The following is an 18,962-nucleotide window of genomic DNA, read 5'->3' as shown; positions in this document are numbered from 1 at the left end:
ATGTTGGATCTTAACCAGAGTTTGCAGTAGTGTACTTAAAAGATTTATTAAGATTTATCAAGTTCTTCTTGGTGCCTTACTTCTTACTAGGTGGAATTATTGCTTCACTTTCAAATGTGTCCAGTGCTGAAAAGAAGTCATGGCAATATTCAAGGTAGTAAAACCTAGCAGCAAATAAATGTATTCATAACCTAATCTCTAATCTTACATTGGAGTCTCCAAGTTTTAAACTTATCCCTCTTGCAGAGGATGTGTTTTGTGCTGAAGCTTTTGGTACTGTTCTGATTCAGCAATGACTTGTCCAGGAGGCAAAGGTCCACCTATAGCAATCCTTCTTTAATGGGACAAATTTTTTTTTTTTTAATTACTTTTTCAGGTTACCGTTTTGCTGATTGGAAAACTGTGTTTTATGAATGCTTGGAAGAGTTGTGCTGTTGTGTCATTTCATCAAGAAGTTATTTGTTGCTGGAAATGTTATTTAAAGGCTTAATCGAATGAGGAAATACCTCTGCTATTGCAGGCCAAAGTCTCTTAACTTTTTTTTTTTCACTTCATCTTTTTGATGCTGACTGAGTGGATTTTTTTAATTCTATTGAAACAGTTCAGATTTTGCTCAGACCTCCTTCAAACGTCTTCAGATGCAGGTATGAATCTCTTCAAGGAGATCTTACCTAGAGTAAGGAATATTCTTTCAACTGCTACAGCTTCTGATGACCGCGCATTGCTTAACCTCATGTTGAAGGAAGATGTGATATCCAAAGAGTACCATCAAGCCTTGCTCCATGAAAAAGACAGAGAGGACCTTGCAAGGAAGATATCTCTGACCTTTATGGAAAAATGGGACCTGTACTTGAACACTTTGGTTCCCCTCTGTTGTTTAAACCTCTGTGGCAGTAAGCCTCAAAACATGACAGATAATGAGCCAACAGGAAGCAAGTACATTTCTGGTAAATCAGCTTTTTTTTTTTTTTTCTTTTTTGCTTTGTTAAAGATTTACTTTTGTTTATTGCATTTTGAGATTGTATTGTGGTATAGTGCAAAGTACATCAGTAGAGAGCAGGTGGGGAAAGAGAAGAGAGCAGAATGTAATGCAAGAGCAGCTAAAAAGAGATGATCATTCAGAGTAGCTACTGGATACCTATTTTCATAGCCAGGCCATAATAAAATTTGTTCTTTGCTACCTTTTGCAGAACCAGTAATGCAAAGTAGATAAAGAGACCATGATAAGGTCAGTTTTTCTGAACAGACATACCAAGCGTTGATAGTCTGAGTAGCATTTGTTCCTGGCATATGCTGGCAATTTATGTAGGGAAATCTCCTATCTTTTTCAATCAAATATGGGAGGAATGCTCTCCACTTTTAAATTCCAGATGTCTATAAGCAACAAAATTACACTGCCTACAAGAGACTGCTGCAGATTTAAGGAGGGGAAATACTTCATGACTTATGAGGCTGGATTCAGGAGTTCTGAGGTTTTTAGTGGGCAGCAGGAGAGACAGAAATCCAGACACCTTATTATCCTGAGGCAGTAAACTCACTTTTTAGTCTTACCTACCAGAGGATTACTGTATATGTTGGAGAACAGGGATAGCTCTGGGACAATCCTAACATTGTCCATCCTATGTAAAATGACAGAACCCCAGCTTAAATTATAGCATTCAGAATTACTTTTAGATAACCAAGCAACCGTAAAAGGAGAGTAAAAGAATACTTAGTAGAATATTGGGGTAGTCCTGTAAAACTGATGGAAGGAACCTTGGGCTGCAATGTAGTCAGGGGTATAAATCTCTTCCTCTCCTAAAGTTTTGGACATCGCTTCTCAGGGCATGGATGAAAGTACAAGAGGAAAAGCTGGGGGAAAAGAATTAAGACAGTTCACGAGAAGGCAAAATACCAACCTGGAAGATTTTATCTCTATTATTACGGACATTCAAATTAATGCCAAGAATTCATATTTTAAATGTAGAATATCATAGCAAGCGGCCTAGTGTCACTTATGCTAGGAGCATATATAGTCTGATTTCTACTTTTAATTAAATCCTTTGTGCTTGAAAAAAGTGCTAAGTGCTTGAAAAGATATCTGCTCCTTCTCATTTTTGTAATGGTAGCACCTAAAATTTCCATTCAAAGATCTTGATCCTTTCATGCCTGGCTCTGTGTCTCTGTCACAAAGCCATAACAGAGGGAACCTGAAGTGCATCAGAAGCATTAGTCTTCATCCATCACATGTTCAACCATTTGTCACTGTTCTCTAGGTTCTGTAGGAGAGATGGGCTTAAAAATAAGTGGTTTCAAAGACCACCAGGAAATTACTCAAATTGTATTAGAGACGACAGCTTTCTTTGAAGCAAATGCTTTCCTGACTTTCTTTTTGAAATTCCTTGATTTTTTCACCCTTATGTTCAATCATTATTTCACTCTGAACAAGCCTTGCAAAGAAAACTGGGGGTTAGGAACATTGGTATCAGCAGGTTTCTCACTTTCTACTTGATAGTTTTGCAACTATTTATTCTACCACAAAACAGATCTTTACAATTTCTGGACAAAAAAGTATCAGCTTTCCCCCTCTTGCAAAGTGCGCTATTGACATCTGTTTTGTAGTGCTTCCAATACTAATCAATAGCTTCTGTTCCCTCCTTTTGCAGTAGGGCAGCGTATCAGCAATCACTGAAGCAAAGAAGCTGATGGTCACCTGAGAAGCTTAGGCAGTTCTCAGCTGTCTCACAGGCTCCTGTTTTCCAGTTTACTTTTCCCTCTCTCTCTAAGACCATCTTTATAGACCAGTCCACTAGATGAACCAGTACTCTGATTTGCTACAGCAATTCTTTTCTGCTGTTTCTAAGCAGCAGTGGGTGTTGTACAAAAAGTGGACAGCCAGTCTTTGCTGTAGGTATGAACTGGAATCACAGTAAACAGCTGAATTCTTTTGTTCTCCCAACTTTCACTCTTGAAGTATATAGATTGCCTCATGGGATTACAGCCTCAGAAGCTGGCAAAAAAAAATCTGCCTGTATGGGGCTGAGGCTTGTAAAGGAGCTTATAACTTGCGGGGTTGTCTGCACATTAGAACAGGGCTAACAAATAACCCTGTTAACTTTTGTAGGGATTTCCCACGCAGCGTCTCCTATCAAAACAGAGCACTAAAATATAGAATCTGTATTTGTGCAGACTTTCATTATTTTCTGCCGTGAATGCTGTTGTACTGAGATGTTGTTTTTCTTCTAATATGTGTAGAGGAATTCCAAGAACACTGCTGCCTGGCAGGTTAGAGAGCCGAAAGAGGCTAATGGTCTGCATTGCAGGCTGGGCCCTGTATCCCTGTAACTACTGGGAACAGATCAGCCACTCCCAGGAATGAAACAGCTTTTTCTCTTCTCAGTGAGCATGTTCCAATGGAACCTGGTGGGAGGGGATCTCCTCTGCAATGGGGAAAGGCTGACGCAGGTCAGCAGCTGCTTTGCTTATAGGACCTGCTGCCATGTGCACAAGCCATTTGTTACGGAGCAGATGGTTAAAAACTTGCCTTACTGTAGCAGCAAGTCCTGGGTGTCACTGACTTCATCAAATCCCACTTCCTTCCTTTGCCCTTCAGACTCTGGTGGAACTTTTGTTATAAGCTGTAGCCAATGGAATAATACTACCTTGGGAATATATTCTCTTTCATAATTAATTTCTAATTTGTGTAGGTCTATGCATGATAAAAAAATAGGCAAATAACCTTGCAGAGGCACACAGAATCATGACAGGAACGCTCATGAATGAAGTTGGTTTTCAAAAGGTTGTTTGTCTTACGCCAGGTAGGCGCTGGCAGGGTAAGCAATGATTAGATGAATAAACGTTCTGTCAGAAGCAAACCCTGAACACCATGTGTAAGACACACAAGATTTACAACCTCCTGTTTTGTAAAACATCCTACTTGTCTTTTGGGGCCAATGGCAGGAGATATCAAACTAATTCTGTATGGGTAGAGTCTGTGAACATGCGAAGAAATACTTTCACTTCCGTTACACGAAATGGAGCTGCAAGGTAAGAGTGTCTGCATGCTGCTCGCTTTATTCTTACTGATGGACTGTTTAACAGCTTGACTTCAGGACAGATTTGAACTGGAATAAAAAAGAAGAGGTAGATTTCTGGGGAGCACCAGAAATCGTTACCGCTGGCTCTCATCCAATTTCGTTTTCCAACTGAATAAATCAATCTCTTCCTAACTAATGGCAAGTGCAAGGTCTTCTTAGCAGTGACAAGTCACCGGTAAAGGTAACAGTGCTTATTATGAAGGGGTTGCTAGAAGGGAGGTTCCTTTTCATTTTCCTCTTTGGAATTCCCCTGAGCCTTTAACTTTTTTACAGTCACAGGGCTGGCTCATTTCCTCCTTTCTGGTGTTACTTTCTGTAAGCGTTGGGTAGTGATAGCAGCTCTCCTCGGTTTCTGGTACTGAATCCAGGGTGAAAGAGCAGGAACTGTCCAGTTAACTAAGGTCAGTTTTTCCTCAACTCTTGAATGCATTGCTTTTGTCATGGCAAATTCATCTTACCTTACCTTTTGTAGACATTGGTAACTATAGTGTGTCAGTATCGGGACTTGCATCGCTTGAAATATTAGTAGGATGAAGTCTGAATGTGGACGAAATTTTGGAGAATTTTTAGCAATTGTGTTTTGTGGCTAGCCCTGTTTACTTGTTCAAAATGTTGCTGTAGTTTATTTCAGACCTGGTTGAGAATGTACTTGTTTTTTGAACAAATCTTGCACCTTTAGAAAGTGAAACTGAGAATTATTGGAAGAAACTGGCTTATTTCCAGCTTTTTCACAGATCTGTCAAGACAACCTAGAGCTTTACTTCCCTGTTTAGGAAGGCAGAGATTCTGTCTTGAAGAAAGTCTCTCAGTGCAAATGTATTTTTTCTGCCAAAAAAGCTTATAGGCAAGGTGTCTGCTGTGCCACTTTATTTCATCTTACTGCTGGGATAGGAGAGCTGGGCACAGCTGTGACACACGAGGCGATAATGGATATGAAAAAGCAAATTCTGCTTCAGATTGCAACTCTGACACCTGCAGGACAGTACATTGTTAGTCTGCCTGAAATCAGCTGTCTCCAACGTAAGGCTAGTGGCATTTCTTTTATCTGTTGCAGTGGTCACTGTACAGCTAAGTTTGTTGAAAGGCAGAAGCTCCTTTTACCTGATATTTATACTTTTTCTAACTTCTTTAAACTCTTCTCTAAGGGACACAAGGGAGAATGTGATGGGATATAGAGCAGCTTTTATTTTCCAGCATCATCTCTGTTCTTCTGTTTTAGACTATAAAGCCCGTGGAAAGTAACACACCACTCCATGGGCAAGATAAAGACTGTCAGTAAAAGCAGTATCTTTTTTTAAATTGGGTAATACAACAGGAAAAGTTAAACCAGCTTTCAGATGTACAAGCCTTTCATAGATCTGAACTAGAAAATAAAACCTTCAAAGCTAAATAGAAATTGAGCACCATTACTTGCAGTTTACAAGTAATCAGGGCCATCTCTGAAAGGAAAATCTGTTTGGTACCTGTGGAGCAGAGGAATTGTTAGTGATGGATTTGGGGAGAGGAACGGGAAACAGGTGACTGTAGCATGGAGGGGACTTCATCCCTCCTCACTGCTGGCTTGCCCACCTCCCAGAGAGCATTGCCCCAAACGCTGCCTGCAGCAAAAGCCAGGAAACATCCCTGCCTTCTGGTGCGTGTATTGTGCACAATGACATAACCTTTGGGGGTGCCACAGAAGAAGAGAGAAGACTTTCTAAAATTGTTTAAAAAAAAGCTTTAAAATTGTGGCTGATGATACTGAGTTTTTAGCTCAAAGTACCAGTGTTTCACTGGACTCCTTATTTAAAGTTTGATACAGCCTGGCGTTTGTCAGCTTGCTTCACTCAGATTTCCTGTGTATAGACCCTTCATGGGTCTGGGGTGTTGCAAGAAAATAACATTTCTTCAGCAATCTTTGTGTTTAATTTTTCAACCTCCTGTCTTGACAGCTGTCCCACTCTCTTATTTTTCTGTAATCTAAGATTTGGAGCTGTAATGTTATGTTATCCTCTGGTTAAGAAGTGTGTGATTTGCATGGCACTACTACTCTTTTCTGTGAATTATCCTCAGCTTCCTAAACTGGTACAAAAATTAAATTGCAAGGGGGTTTCCTCGATTCCTGAAATGACTTTATTTTCTTAACCTCTATAGTCATGTGGGAGAATATTTTATTACTTGTTAGTTCAGATGTCAACAGAGTTTGGGGAAGGGAACTCCATAATTCCATAACAAACCTCTTCAGAAGCATCCACGTTATTTTTGTAGTAAATGTTACATTATTGTTCGTATACTCCTTCTTTCTGTTAGATACCATTTGATTTTAGTTAGTAGCAGACTCCATTGCCTGGACTCTTTAACATGTTGATTCTTTAAAATATAAGATATAGATAAATCAAATTATTGGGACCAAATGATAAATCACAACCACCCTCCTTATCTTTAGAAATCTAACAGGCCCCATCTAACTCTTCAGACTTGTATGTGATTTAAGTGAACACCTTCTGCTTCTTGAACAGGATTCTTTGTCCTGGTACGGTAATGTTCACTATTTCTTTTACCACTTTTCCAGCATTTTTAATTCATATGGTTTCACTTAGACTCTGAAAGACCACTGAGCAAAACATTGAGAGTCTTAGAAGTGAATCATATTGTTGTGCTGTGTATGCAGAATACAGCGCTAAAACAAATGCATCCCGAGTAGAGCCCTTGCTGTAGCGGGTATGCACGGAATCATTGCAGAGGTAATACAAAGGGAACAGAGGTCTACTGAATATAGCGATGCAGCTGGAGTGAATAGGCTGCTGGAGAAAGGAGCTGTTATTTAAAGGTTTAAAGAAAAAAAATCTCTCTTAATCAGTGTCCACACAACAAAGGATTGAACTTCCCGAATGGCATGTAAATGTATTTGGAAATACATCCTGTCTTCCCCCCACCCAGCACATACACTTTGTACAGGGAGGCCTGCTGCAGAGGGAGTGCAGGAATCTCTGGGGGCTTCTGTCCTTTGTCTTGCAGGTCCGTGCGGGGTCTGGCTTCCTCCCACTGAGAGCTGGCGCTAGCATTCACAGCCCTTACACAAAAATTATTATGATATATTTTAGTCCTCTGATTTGAAAATGTGCCAAATATCCATTTTGGCAACACTGTATGGGACCCCAAAGGGAATGTATTATCAGTAAACTAAGTTAAAGTCGTCTATGAGACAACAGAGAAAGTGCTGAGCAGTATAGAGCTCATTCATCTTTGGTCTCAGACAGGGGACTGCTGGGATGCTGTGAGAAAAAAAAGGAGAAGCCCTGGGAAAGGAGTTGCTGTTGTAAACAAGCTTGGTAACATCTGGTTTCGTTTTGTGTGCTTCAGTTAAAACACACAGCAGAACACTGGCTGTCCCAGAGGTGTAGTTCTGCTTGCCTCTGGCACTCTTGGTGTAGAAAACTTCATCTTTCAAAAACTGACTTCATTTTTCCTACACCCTTAGACAGAGTGCTTTCTCTGGTGGCACCATGATTTTAATGCAGCAGAGCAGAGCTGCTATTAAGAATTTGTTGGTTCAGCTACATAAAGAAATCGCAGCATCCCAAATCCAGTGCAGTCAATAGAAAGACACCTATTTATAGATTTGTGTTAAAAGCAAAGCAATGAAGAAAAAAGCTGGTAAGCTGGGAGACATTCAGACTGGTGAAACAAAAAAGACAAAGTAATCAAGTTTTTCATTCTTGAAAGAGTGGCAATCTTCATTCTTCCCAAAGTAGAAGGCTCTGTTTTTCTCGCTCTTGCGCTCCTGGGTTATAGCACCTTTTACGTTCTAATTTTCAGCTCTCTATCCAGACTTGTCACCTTCAAGACTTCCTCTTGATCGCTTCCTGACTCCTTGACCGTTGGAGCTGAAAACATTTTGCATTACTTATATATTTATCCACAAAAAAATGCTATTGAAAGAAAGGTTTAGAAATAACAAAAGCTCTTATGACTGTGACCTAATTAAAGCTTAGTATTTCCATGAAGATTAAGTAGGCCTACTTAGTCTCTTTCCATAGGACTTGACCTTTTCTTTGTCTGCTGTAATCAGGCAATTTACTAATCACTGAACTTGGAACAATGCATTTGTCTGTCTTGCATTCCATTTATGGCTTCTGCCCAATTGCTTCTCTGTCTCTAACCCCAAAATTATATTGACTCAGAGGTCCTTCAACAGCATTATTCACAAAGTCTGGCAACCTGGCATTCTTGAAGGCCCAACTCTGTTTAGATTTTATGTTATATCAACTAAGGGAAGGTCAAAGCAAAATGTTGCAACTAACTGAAAATTTAATCTGATATGTTTATAAGCTCATTCTTAGTTCTCATGCAGGTTTACCAACATCTGCTTTCCATTTATAGCACACCAGGCAATAATATCAAATTTTTGGAAACTTGGTAAAGTAATGAGGCCACATAACATGAAAAAGGGGAACTACCTGAGTGTAGATTATTCCTACTTGTGGGACCTTGCTGTGTCCACCTGCTCTTCTAAGTTCTGTCTGTAGATTCCGGTGTCTTCTGCAGCAGAACACGGAGAGGTCCGTTTCCAAGCTGTTCAGAGGGACAGCCCCATAGAGGGGTAAGAGGAATGAAGATTAGTTTATAAAAATGTGGTAGTGTGTGACTAGGTCTTCTCTGCCTACTTTCATCAGAGCTGCAGTGTTAGCTGTATTTCTGTTTTTTCATGTTTCAGGTAGACTTCCTGGTACAGCAGGCTGCTCCACATTTACACACCTCAGAAAAGCAGACATGTGCAACCAGGGACATTAATGGCATTCTGCTGAAGGCGTAGTATTTGAGAGCTGTATTATAGCTATCCTTCATTGCAAAATATGGCGCTGGATGCCAAGCTGAAACTTTTCATTTTTGTGGTGCGTGGACATCTATTTTAAACGGTTCTGGAAATGTTGCTGGTTGTCCATTTCATGCTGGCATCTCAATGTTATGGTGGAGTAAATTACTTGGATCATTTGTGCGTGCATCGTTTATCTCCTGATAAAGATACAGGAGTTGCGACTTATTCAGTACTTGGTGCTTTTGGTTCAGGTGGTCAGACTGCAGTATCCCACTCCCCTGATTGGAGTAAAAAAATAGATAAGTCTCATTGCAAGTTGTATCTGGATCTGTAAATTTAGGTAACTCAGGGTTATAACTCAGCACAAGACTTGTAAGCAATACCAATTCCACAGCCTTAAGATTTCAATGTCTTGTCAACAGAAAGCCACAGTGCAGGACTTCTAGTTTTGGTTGACAAAAGCCGTGGTTTTGTCATAGCTAACTGTTCTGCAATTTGATTTCAGACAGCAAGAGACAAATCATGGATTCAGCATTTGTGCCTGAAAGTGGCTGTCTTGATTTGCTGCACAGTGATACTTATCCATTGCATCTGTATACTCTCCTTGATCCAAAGTCATCTGGAAATGAAGAGGGTGACTTCTCTGCAGGTTAGTAAAACACTAAAAAATGCTTGATTAGTTTAGTCATCATGCTGTAAGTTATTACCATCTCCTCTCAATTATGTAGCCATCTCATGGCAGTTTATGTATATATAAACTATATATATATGTATATATGTATTTATATAACTATATAAACTATATATAGTTATATAAACTGTAGATATATATAAAAAAATAAGCAGATGAGCTTACTTTAAACAAATGAGCTGGACTGTGGGTTGAGAGTGGCAATGAAAGAACAGATGTATGCCAGATATGAAGTCCTATAGCTCTGTGCCAGATAAATATAAAACGTTACCAAATTGGAGGATACCACCTTGCATCCTCGTTTATTACATGAATGACCAGTGTCAGCAGTTACATGGACAAATAGTGGAAAACTGGGCACCATAATCTAGAATCGTCTTTGTGATTAATTATTTCCCAGGTTGAGCTTTGCTCTTTTGGCTTCTGACTGTTAATAACACCTGCAGGAGTGTTTCTTCACTCCCATGGCCTCACTTGCTCAGTGACCGAAAGTAGGATGAATTAGGGATCAAGGACTGACTCTTGTTATATCATAGATGTTTCACCAATTTAAATACATCTGAGATGATGTAGTTAAATTGAATATTGTCAGGACATGGTGCCAGGTATTGGAAGCTGGACATCTCTCCTGTGAAGATGTTAGCATGGTCCCTGGCATGTTTTTGGCCATGGCCAACTAGTAGCTTCACTGGCAATTTGTAGCTGCAGTTCAGGGGTTAGCATGGGCCCAGTGTTGTTCTGAACAGGGAATGTACATGGTACCGCCATATCTTGAAGAATAAGAAGGTTTAATAATATGGATGAGTCCAGGCCATGTGTTTAGGCTTTAGTGTCATAGAACAGATTCTGGAACTTTTTTATTTACTAGGAGAGATGAAATCATAGAGTTTAGCAAAAGAAAAGTGTTGATTTCTGGGTGACTGTAACTTACTGAGAGTTCAGTACTCTTCCTACTTAGCCAACATACAATGAAGAGCCAAAGCCTTATGCTGAAGTAAGAAATCTGCCTTTTCTGCGAGTCCTGCTATCTGCTTTTTTTTACTCCTTGGTTATGGTATTCATTGAGCCAACGTGTACTCCTTTTTAATTCTAGATCCTGATGTTGATGCCAGCAACTATGATCAGTTCAATAATATGGATTTCCTGTGTACGATGGAAAATGCTGAAAATGTGGATGAATGGTATCTCTGTTCCAATACCAGAGAAGCTTATGCTAGAATAGGTATGAAAGATTTTTTTTTATTATTTTTATATCATTTTTTTCCAATCAGTTGCTATAGCTATTTCTCATAAATTCTGTTTTCAGTCTAAAGCAGTGTGTACATTCAAGTGGCCTGTCCCTAATGCATGGTAGATCTAGCCAGAGTACCGAAACCTGTGCATTGTGGGGAAACAGACGAACAGTAGCTTGTGGTTGTTGGGGGAAAATCTCTCTATTAATGGCTTCTTCTGCTTAATACTTCCTGTCTCAACTTCTCCTTTCTCATGTTCTTTATTTCCTGAACAACAATTTACAAGAAAAACTTAATTTAACTCTTCAATTTCACTCATACTTCAGAATTTTGTTAATTAGGGTAAGCTTACAAGAGTTTTACTGTGAAATTTACTGTGTCATTGCTGTATTCCTTTTTTTTTTTTTTTTTCCTCCTTGCTAGCTGAATTAGCAGAATATGTGCTCAAAGACCAGCAGGAGAAGCAGGTGGAAGACACTTTTGGTAAGATTTATGTGGCAAAGATTAATTTTCTCCATGACAGTGTTTTGGCTCACGTTTGCGCTGTACTTCATCCCCACAATTTGAATACTAGTAAGGTTTCTATACATCTGGTATCCTCTTCTTTCCTCCTGGGAACTGTGTCCCAGGATTTTCTTGGCAAACCTTGAGGATTTTCTGTATTTTTGCAGGCCTTTCTCAAAAATGCCAATTTTATCTCTTACCAAGTTGCTGATCATGTCACCGTGGCCATAGTATATGCACAGCTTAACTGTCTAGTGCAGTATATGCCCTTGATTAGCATCAGACTTATTCTGAGCGCAACACGGATGATATACATAAGTTCACTAAACCTGACCCACCCACAGGACTTAGCATGCATATAAATGAAGTTCATGCACACTTATTTCTGTCCAGGATGCACAGAGCTGCTGGAGGAAGTGTGTCAAATTTTATTTCTCTCCCTGATCAGTGCAGCAATGGTATAATATACACATAGTAAATGATTCCTTCATTCAGTGCTTGACCAGAGATAATTGCTTGACTTTTGGTACAAAATTATTGTTTTGGTTATGGCATAAATGGAGCTGTTTACTATTTTAGAATATATATATAAATATGTGGCTGTTGGGAAGTCCGTAGAATCAGAAAGATTCACAGAATATCTATATATCCTGTTTTATGTTTAGGCAAAGTAATTTGGAATAAGGACCAAAGGTCAGTCCTTACCTAGGACAATTCTGGCTACAAGAAGCTCATATGATTATTTTTTTAAAATATTTTTTACTGCTCCGTGGTGTGTTTAGAATTTTGGGGGGTTTTACACCTAATGGCAAAATTTATATTGGTTTTAGAGGAAACGGGATACAATATTAGTACTTAGGTATTGCCAGTAGAGGAATGGTATGGATAACTTCACAGTTCTTACAACACAAAATATAAAATCTGTTTAGAACCCTTTGTCCTGTCTCTTAAAGGAACTAATCCGTTTCATATATAAAAAGAGTAAGTAACTTTACTAGTACTGAGATCACACTGTGATACAGCTGCGATGTTTTATCCTTTGCGCATCATTAGAGCATTGAGAAGTATTTATGTTTTATTAGCCACTGAATTTGTGACAGTAGATTAACATTTTGCAGTTCAAAAACTAACATAGACTGACAGAATCTGCATTCAGAGCTCTGTGGGCTTTCTAAATCATCTGGAATTGGATATGTGTTTTATCGCATGATTTGGTTTTCATCTTTTATTTGGAGCATATTTCATCTTTCCTGCCTTGTTGGTGTGTTTCTCTTGCTTTTACATCTTTCTGTAATTTTTCTGGGAGAACAAAGGTTGACATTTGGCAATATTTCTTGGTTTTAGCAGGGAGCCTTTTGGATGAAATGGCTACTGAAAACACTGAGAAATTTACCGACATAAAGGTGCAGAAATGTCACAAACGAAGTAAGTGAAAAATAGCAAGAGTTTGAAAGGCTGTAGTGTTTGCTGTAGTGTTTGAATTCTAAATTTGCATTGCAGTGCTTTGGTTTTAACACAGCCTCAATGCATGTCTCATGTAGTTCTTCACTGATGCAACCAGATGTGCTTCCTCTGACTTTACTTGTCCTGTGTGGGCTGGAAGTGAAAACAACTCCCTCAGGCATGTTCTTTACAATTCACAGAATTTGTTGTCCTGTAACATGACAATAAGCATGTTATATTTCTTCCCTTTTTTTTATCATCTATGTGACAGTGGTAGCTTTGTTTTCAGTGTATCTATAGCTTAGCAAGTCTTAGCTGAATGATCCCCTCTTCAATAGCAAGAACAACAGTAATCTTTGACTACTGGCACAAAAATCTGCAGTCTAATTGAAACTTCACAGTCTGAGTAAAATAATATGAGTCTTTTCACATTCATGTTTTATACACTGGACCTGTACAGTTCTGAAATAGCTGAATTGGAACTGCTAACACCCCCTTCTACTTTGAAAAGTTAAAATAAGTTTCCATGGTGGAAACTTAAGATTACCAAACTGGTTCAATTTTTATCACTTACTGTCGCCTTTCTTTCAGCCTTCTTAGGCTCTGCAGAGGGTTGCTCTGAAGCTTCAGAACCCAAATACAAGAAAATTGGTAAGTTACTGGCTGAATAGGAGAAGATTATTGAACATATATTGTCTCATGTTCCAAGGTCTCATCCTTGGTTAGGTATTGTAACCCTATCTTCTAGGGAAAGTTTGCTCTCATAGATTTGATGATGCAGCTTCATCATGCATTTTAATGTTTCTACTTCAGCAGAGTAGAAATCACTGTAGAATCACATTCTTATTATACACCTCTGGCTAATTCATGATGCAAGAAATCTGTGTCCTCTTATCAGTAGCTGTTAAATGGTGCATCTTAGGACCAACTGCATGGTAGCCTCGAAACAGTTGGATCCTTATGCTTCAAAAGCATATCTTCCTGCTAGGTGATAGAAAAATTACTTCCGTAGCATCAGCAAGGCACAGTTAAACTTTTCTAAATCCATCTGAGAGAAGAAAGCAGAACAGTGGAGAATTGGGTTGGTGCAAAATTTTGTAATTTTTATCATGTACACCTTTTGTTTACATCATGTAATGTGACTCAGGCCATAGTTTGGCATTTCCTGGGTCTGATCCTCTTTTCGTCTAAGTGTGACACCTTCCAAAAATCTGATGAAATATCCTAGTGAAAATAATAACTGTGAAGAGATGGCTTCTTGGCCCAGCCCATGCTATACAGTCCTTTAAACCAAAGTAAGAATGGGAGAAAGGGAAATTTCTAGGTGTTGCAGGCAGTTAGACCATCTACAAGGCAGTACCTGTGGCCAGCAGGCAGGCTGTAGCTTGTTCCCTAGGTGTAAACTGGTGTTAAAGTTCTTTCTCAGCTGTAGCCCAACCAGGTGTCTCAGGCATAGCTAAACCAGCAAAATACTCTTCCAAAATCCATGTGAACGCAATCACCTCTGGATGAATATATTATACTGTGTTTTGAAGTGACGTATGCATTACTGTATGCTAGCACACTTCCGAAGCCTCCTAAGGGTAACTCTGACTGTACCAAACCGAACATGTCAGGATGGGCAGCCAAAACCAGTGTGTAACCTAGAGACCCATCCAGAGAGTGCTTGGATCACGGGACTGCACTTCAGCAAAATTCAGGCCGGCAATTGCTAAGGAACTGGCATAGACTGGATGAAAGTCATAGAGAGCACACATACGCACTGGGACTGTGACCCAAACTGGTTTTCCAATGTTCATGTGGACTTCTGGGGGGGATTAAGCAGAATTACAGTAAAAAAATACATTTGATGGATCTGGAAATGTAATCAGAGTTCCTACTGAACTGGTACCTGCAGGTTGTAGTTACTCAGACACATGTAAAGTTCCTGGCAGTACCCATTAAAGTGGATTATCTTCGATCTGCTTAAATTCCTTTATAGATTTGGCACTCTTTAAAGCCTGTGTTTGTGCCACACTAACAATGAGAGTTTTCAATAAGGAAATGGTACATCAGTTCCTGATTTTAAAAAAACAAGACCAAACTAGTAAAAATGCCTCACCCTGCAGAGCTTGCATTCCAGTCTACAGTATCATTGCAGAGCTAACGGGTGCTTTATAAAGCTACAGCTATCCCTTTCCGGAAAGTGCTCAGAATATTATCACTCTCTCTACCTTGCCTGACCCAATGAAGATGCTGAGGGAAGGAATATACATACAGCAGTATACATACTGGTAGTATGTATACATGGTATATGGTGTATGTATACTGGTAGTATACAGCAGTATACATACTGGGTACAAAAATCTAATTGACAGAAAGATGAGCTACATGACAAATTCAGGAATTATTTACCCTGTCATAAAATGAGTGTCACAGTATGATCCTGCAAAGGCAAATGCATCAGCTCTCCAGAAGTGTAAGACTATCTACAGTAAAGAGTATAACGTGTACTAATGTTCAGAGTGGTAAGCCAAGGTTGACGCTCTTTCAAAGGAATTGAACGAAATTAAACTTCAGATTTGCCCAACCACTTGTGGCTAGCTATAATAGTACCCAATCTTACCTGACTGTAGCAATGCAAGAATCCTTGGATAGGAAATTACACGGGAAATTCATATGCTGATTTACACACAAGCCAAAAACCACTTTTAAAAGTCTGGTTTTATACCACAGTAAAAATGAAGGATTCCTATAGCAAAATAATACATCAGTTCCTGATAAACAGTGCAAACACATCCCATCCTAAAGAGCTTGCATTCCAGATGACAGTGTGCGCTATAGTGGCGCAAAACTCACTCAGGTTTGTAGCTCCTGATAAAACATTGGACCACAGAAATTGATGAAATAGAGACTTAATTGTTGCTGCTAGACAGGAGGGAGAAAGAAAAGCAAAACCAACTCTGACAATAAGGGTGTGGCAAAACCAAGGAAACTAGCAGACTAGTTCAAAATAAGCAAGTGAATCTTACTTAATTTGAAATAATGCAATGCACATGAGTCACCCTCCCTGTTTGTTCTCATCTTGAAAAAAACAAGTGCTGAATGCAAGTTGCATCTTTTAAAACTCAGGTGTTTCTGACTGGGAAACCCTCTTAACACAGCCTGTTACAAGCACTGTAGTGTCTAAGTAGAGAGTAAAGGTCCCCAGTTTATTGTACTTGGGCCTCTCTAATCTTTTGCAATATTAAGGTAACAGACCATGTTTGGGAAACTTAGTACAGCCAAGGTAAGACCTTGTTATGTCTCATCTGTCAGTCATCTATGTTTAGGATCATTTACATCTAAACACATCTGAAGGTTTCTAGAAAGAAGACAGGCCAGGAAAGATGAAGAAAATGAAAGGAGAGAACTATTGAGAAAAAATGATCTACTACAGAATTTCATAAATATATTTTAGATTTTGAGACCTGAGTAAATTTCAGAAAGCTATTTTGAATTGTTCTTGCTTCTGGAAAAATCAAAACACAACTGATCAGAATCAAGTGGTTTATGATACCTATTGAGACCTCTTTTTTGGCCCCCTTACCTTCTAGCAATGAAATAACTTTCTCTTTTTGTTTTGCTTTTTTTTCAAGTGGAAGTCCCTGCAGTGTCTGCAGGGAATGGCAATTTCTTAGCTATGCCTCTCAACAGTCATCCACCTAGATCCACCTCGCAAACTAACCATCACGGGTCCTTTTCTGTTCCTGCTACCAATGCGTTGGAAAGAAGTTTCATAATTCCTGGTATGTACAAGTACAGCTATAGGTGTGCACCTGTACGCAGGGTGATTTATACAAGGGGAAAACTCTCTTATAAATCTGATCTTTGACCATGAACAATGTCAGGGAAAACAAGTATGGCAGCTGTTTCAATCAAGCGCTTAAGTGTGGCACTCACTAAAAGAATGAAAAATGTTAAAGGGAAATTAAAAGCGCATTGCCCCTAATGAAATAGAATGAGTCTTTCATTTCATTGGTGAAGTGCAGATTAATAAATGAGAGAACAGAGTTATTTACTCTATGCTAATCTAAATAATTACTTACTTGTTTTAAGAATCGGAAATCACAAAATTTTCATAATAAACTTTGGTTTAGTTCCAATTTCTTTTTCATCCAGAGGTTTGTAAAGGACTGTGGAATAATTATATTTGCAATAGTAGAGCAAAATCTAGGCTGGGATTTTGTTCACAGAAACTGAGCACTAATCCAAGTGATGGGCTGCGTAGCCACCTCACATTGATCATGTTGTGTAGCAGAGGGTTCTTATGGTACTCTGGCAAGTACTAATGACAAAGACACAATTCAACACCTTTTGCTGTTAAATCTATGCTGGAAAAGAACCAAAAAGCAGTGGGTAAGTTAGAAGTCTTAAAGTATCTGATGCTAGCTGAAACAGCACAAAGTAGCAGAAGAAATTCTGTCGCACCTACAGAAACTCAGCTATGGCTGATTAAATTGCAAGCACTGCATCAACAAAAAAAATTTCCCCTTGTGGGTTCAGAGGGAGGCTGCTTGCTATCTGTTTGTACAAGCTGCACGGTGTTCAATTATGTGGGAAAGATGTAGTGCAAAGGACGGTAAAATTAATTCAGATATATAATACTTACACATTTTCTCTCTTTTGGATCTCTGGTCCAGACATTTACAGACTTTGCCTCAAGCACTTTCCCTTATGTTAATAGACTTTCTCATTAGACTATTGAAAACCAGTGGTCGCTAAAAGCTGGGTAATCCCTTGTGTTTCACATTCATCATACCTTTTAAGGGGTTTTGTTTGATGTATTCTGTGGACCTATGAATTCTGGTTCATAAACTCTCCACTGTGAATATTTGCCCAGAAGCTGCCAGAAAGGATAAGTAACTTTTAGAAAGCTTTTTCTTTTTCAGAAATCTTTAGAAACCAGGAGCCTTTAAAAACAGAAGAGTAATTATTCTGCACTCATTTCAGGATCTTCAGCGCTGGAGTGTCTACCTGCCGGTGTGAAAGGGAGCCAAGAGAATACAGGCTTTGCAGATCCTCCTCAGCAGATACTTAACTTCGTTCTTGGAAATGGCACATCTGATGTTATAATATATCCAAGTAAGAGCAATAACCTTTTGTCCACATAAACAGGCAGAAAGTACTGGAAAATCAATGCTGTCAATAAAGAACTAAGCTCCCTCATTTTAGTTACTGATAGCTATGATAGGCTGAAAACTATCATTTGTTTCTTTCCAGTGCTGACTTCTTCCACCCAAACATTGATATCCCCAAGTTTTCCAGTTAGTTTATGTGGTAAGTAGAAAATGATGTTTTGAATATGCAGAACTTTGGATTGGGAGAAGGAGTATATTGCTTCCACCCAAAGCCAATTCTCTCCGCCGTACTTTACTCATATTGACCTTATTGAGGAAAGTAAAAATTAACGGTGTTTCCTCCTTTGTATCGATCACTGGCTGCTTAGTCTAGTCCAAAATACAGAGCAAATAAGGGGTTGTAGAGCTACAGGTTCAGCTATATATTAGCAGCCAATCCACTGTGTTTGCTATGAAGTACAGTTTCTACATGAAGTCGTCTTGTCTAGTTAAAACAATAAAAAAGTGTGCTTGAGCACCATCAGAAGTGGAAGTTGTGCTGGTACTGGCATGGCTTGAGCATCTTAAATGCTCAGTGCTGGAGGTCGGACTGCAGTCGGCTCGCATGGAAGCCCAAAACCAACGTGATGATGACTGATTTAACGAAACGACACAGAAGCCTAAAATACAGCAAGACTTATAAAGAAATCAGAGCCTTGGTCAGGGTATGACAGTCCTACCTGTAGCAGCAAACTTTCCTAAGACGCTTCTTCCAGCCCTCAGAGCATCCTGGTGATTACAGCTGCTTGCAGCTTAGTACAAGTGTTTTGTTGCCCTCTGGTGGCTAACACCACCCAAAATAGCAAAATTTTAAAGTGGGGCTTAATAGGCAAATGCCCCTAGGTTTAGGGAAGTATTTGTAAATTATATATACGTTTCTGTGAATACATAATACTGATAATTCCGACTGATTTACAGCAGCATAAAATCTATGAGCATGTCACAAACCTCAGAATTCCAAATGCAGCAGAAAAATTAGCACATAAGCTACCAAGGCAGTCTCTTTTCCTTTTTAAAAAATTATTAACACTTGATTGATTTGACCAATGCTGCTTGCCATCTAAACGTCTCATTACAGCT

At 39.1% G+C, this 18,962-nt stretch overlaps 1 protein-coding gene across 8 annotated transcripts in view; it reads left to right on the top strand.

Annotated features, from left to right (window-relative positions):
- The first annotated feature begins 603 nt into the window (after positions 1–603).
- The window catches only part of CIITA (class II major histocompatibility complex transactivator), a 30,962-nt gene continuing 12,603 nt past the window's right edge, over positions 604–18,962 (top strand). The window contains exons 1-9 of one of the 8 annotated variants that reach the window (XM_054212846.1): positions 604–947; positions 9,380–9,523; positions 10,659–10,787; positions 11,221–11,280; positions 12,649–12,726; positions 13,336–13,395; positions 16,362–16,511; positions 17,716–17,847; positions 17,986–18,042. In XM_054212846.1, the coding sequence (XP_054068821.1) occupies positions 647–947; positions 9,380–9,523; positions 10,659–10,787; positions 11,221–11,280; positions 12,649–12,726; positions 13,336–13,395; positions 16,362–16,511; positions 17,716–17,847; positions 17,986–18,042 (1,111 nt within the window). In that variant the 5' untranslated portion in view covers positions 604–646. Of the gene's footprint in view, positions 948–4,016; positions 4,027–4,097; positions 4,258–4,313; positions 4,478–8,248; positions 8,951–9,379; positions 9,524–10,658; positions 10,788–11,220; positions 11,281–12,645; positions 12,727–13,335; positions 13,396–16,361; positions 16,512–17,715; positions 17,848–17,985; positions 18,043–18,962 lie in introns of those variants that run through there. The other 7 variants (XM_054212845.1, XM_054212852.1, XM_054212850.1 and 4 more) reach the window with 7 other exon arrangements.

This window comes from Rissa tridactyla, chromosome 8, assembly GCF_028500815.1.
Source record: "Rissa tridactyla isolate bRisTri1 chromosome 8, bRisTri1.patW.cur.20221130, whole genome shotgun sequence".
NCBI classification, from domain to species: Eukaryota; Metazoa; Chordata; class Aves; order Charadriiformes; family Laridae; genus Rissa; species Rissa tridactyla.
This window is presented reverse-complemented; position numbering and strand designations above follow the sequence as displayed.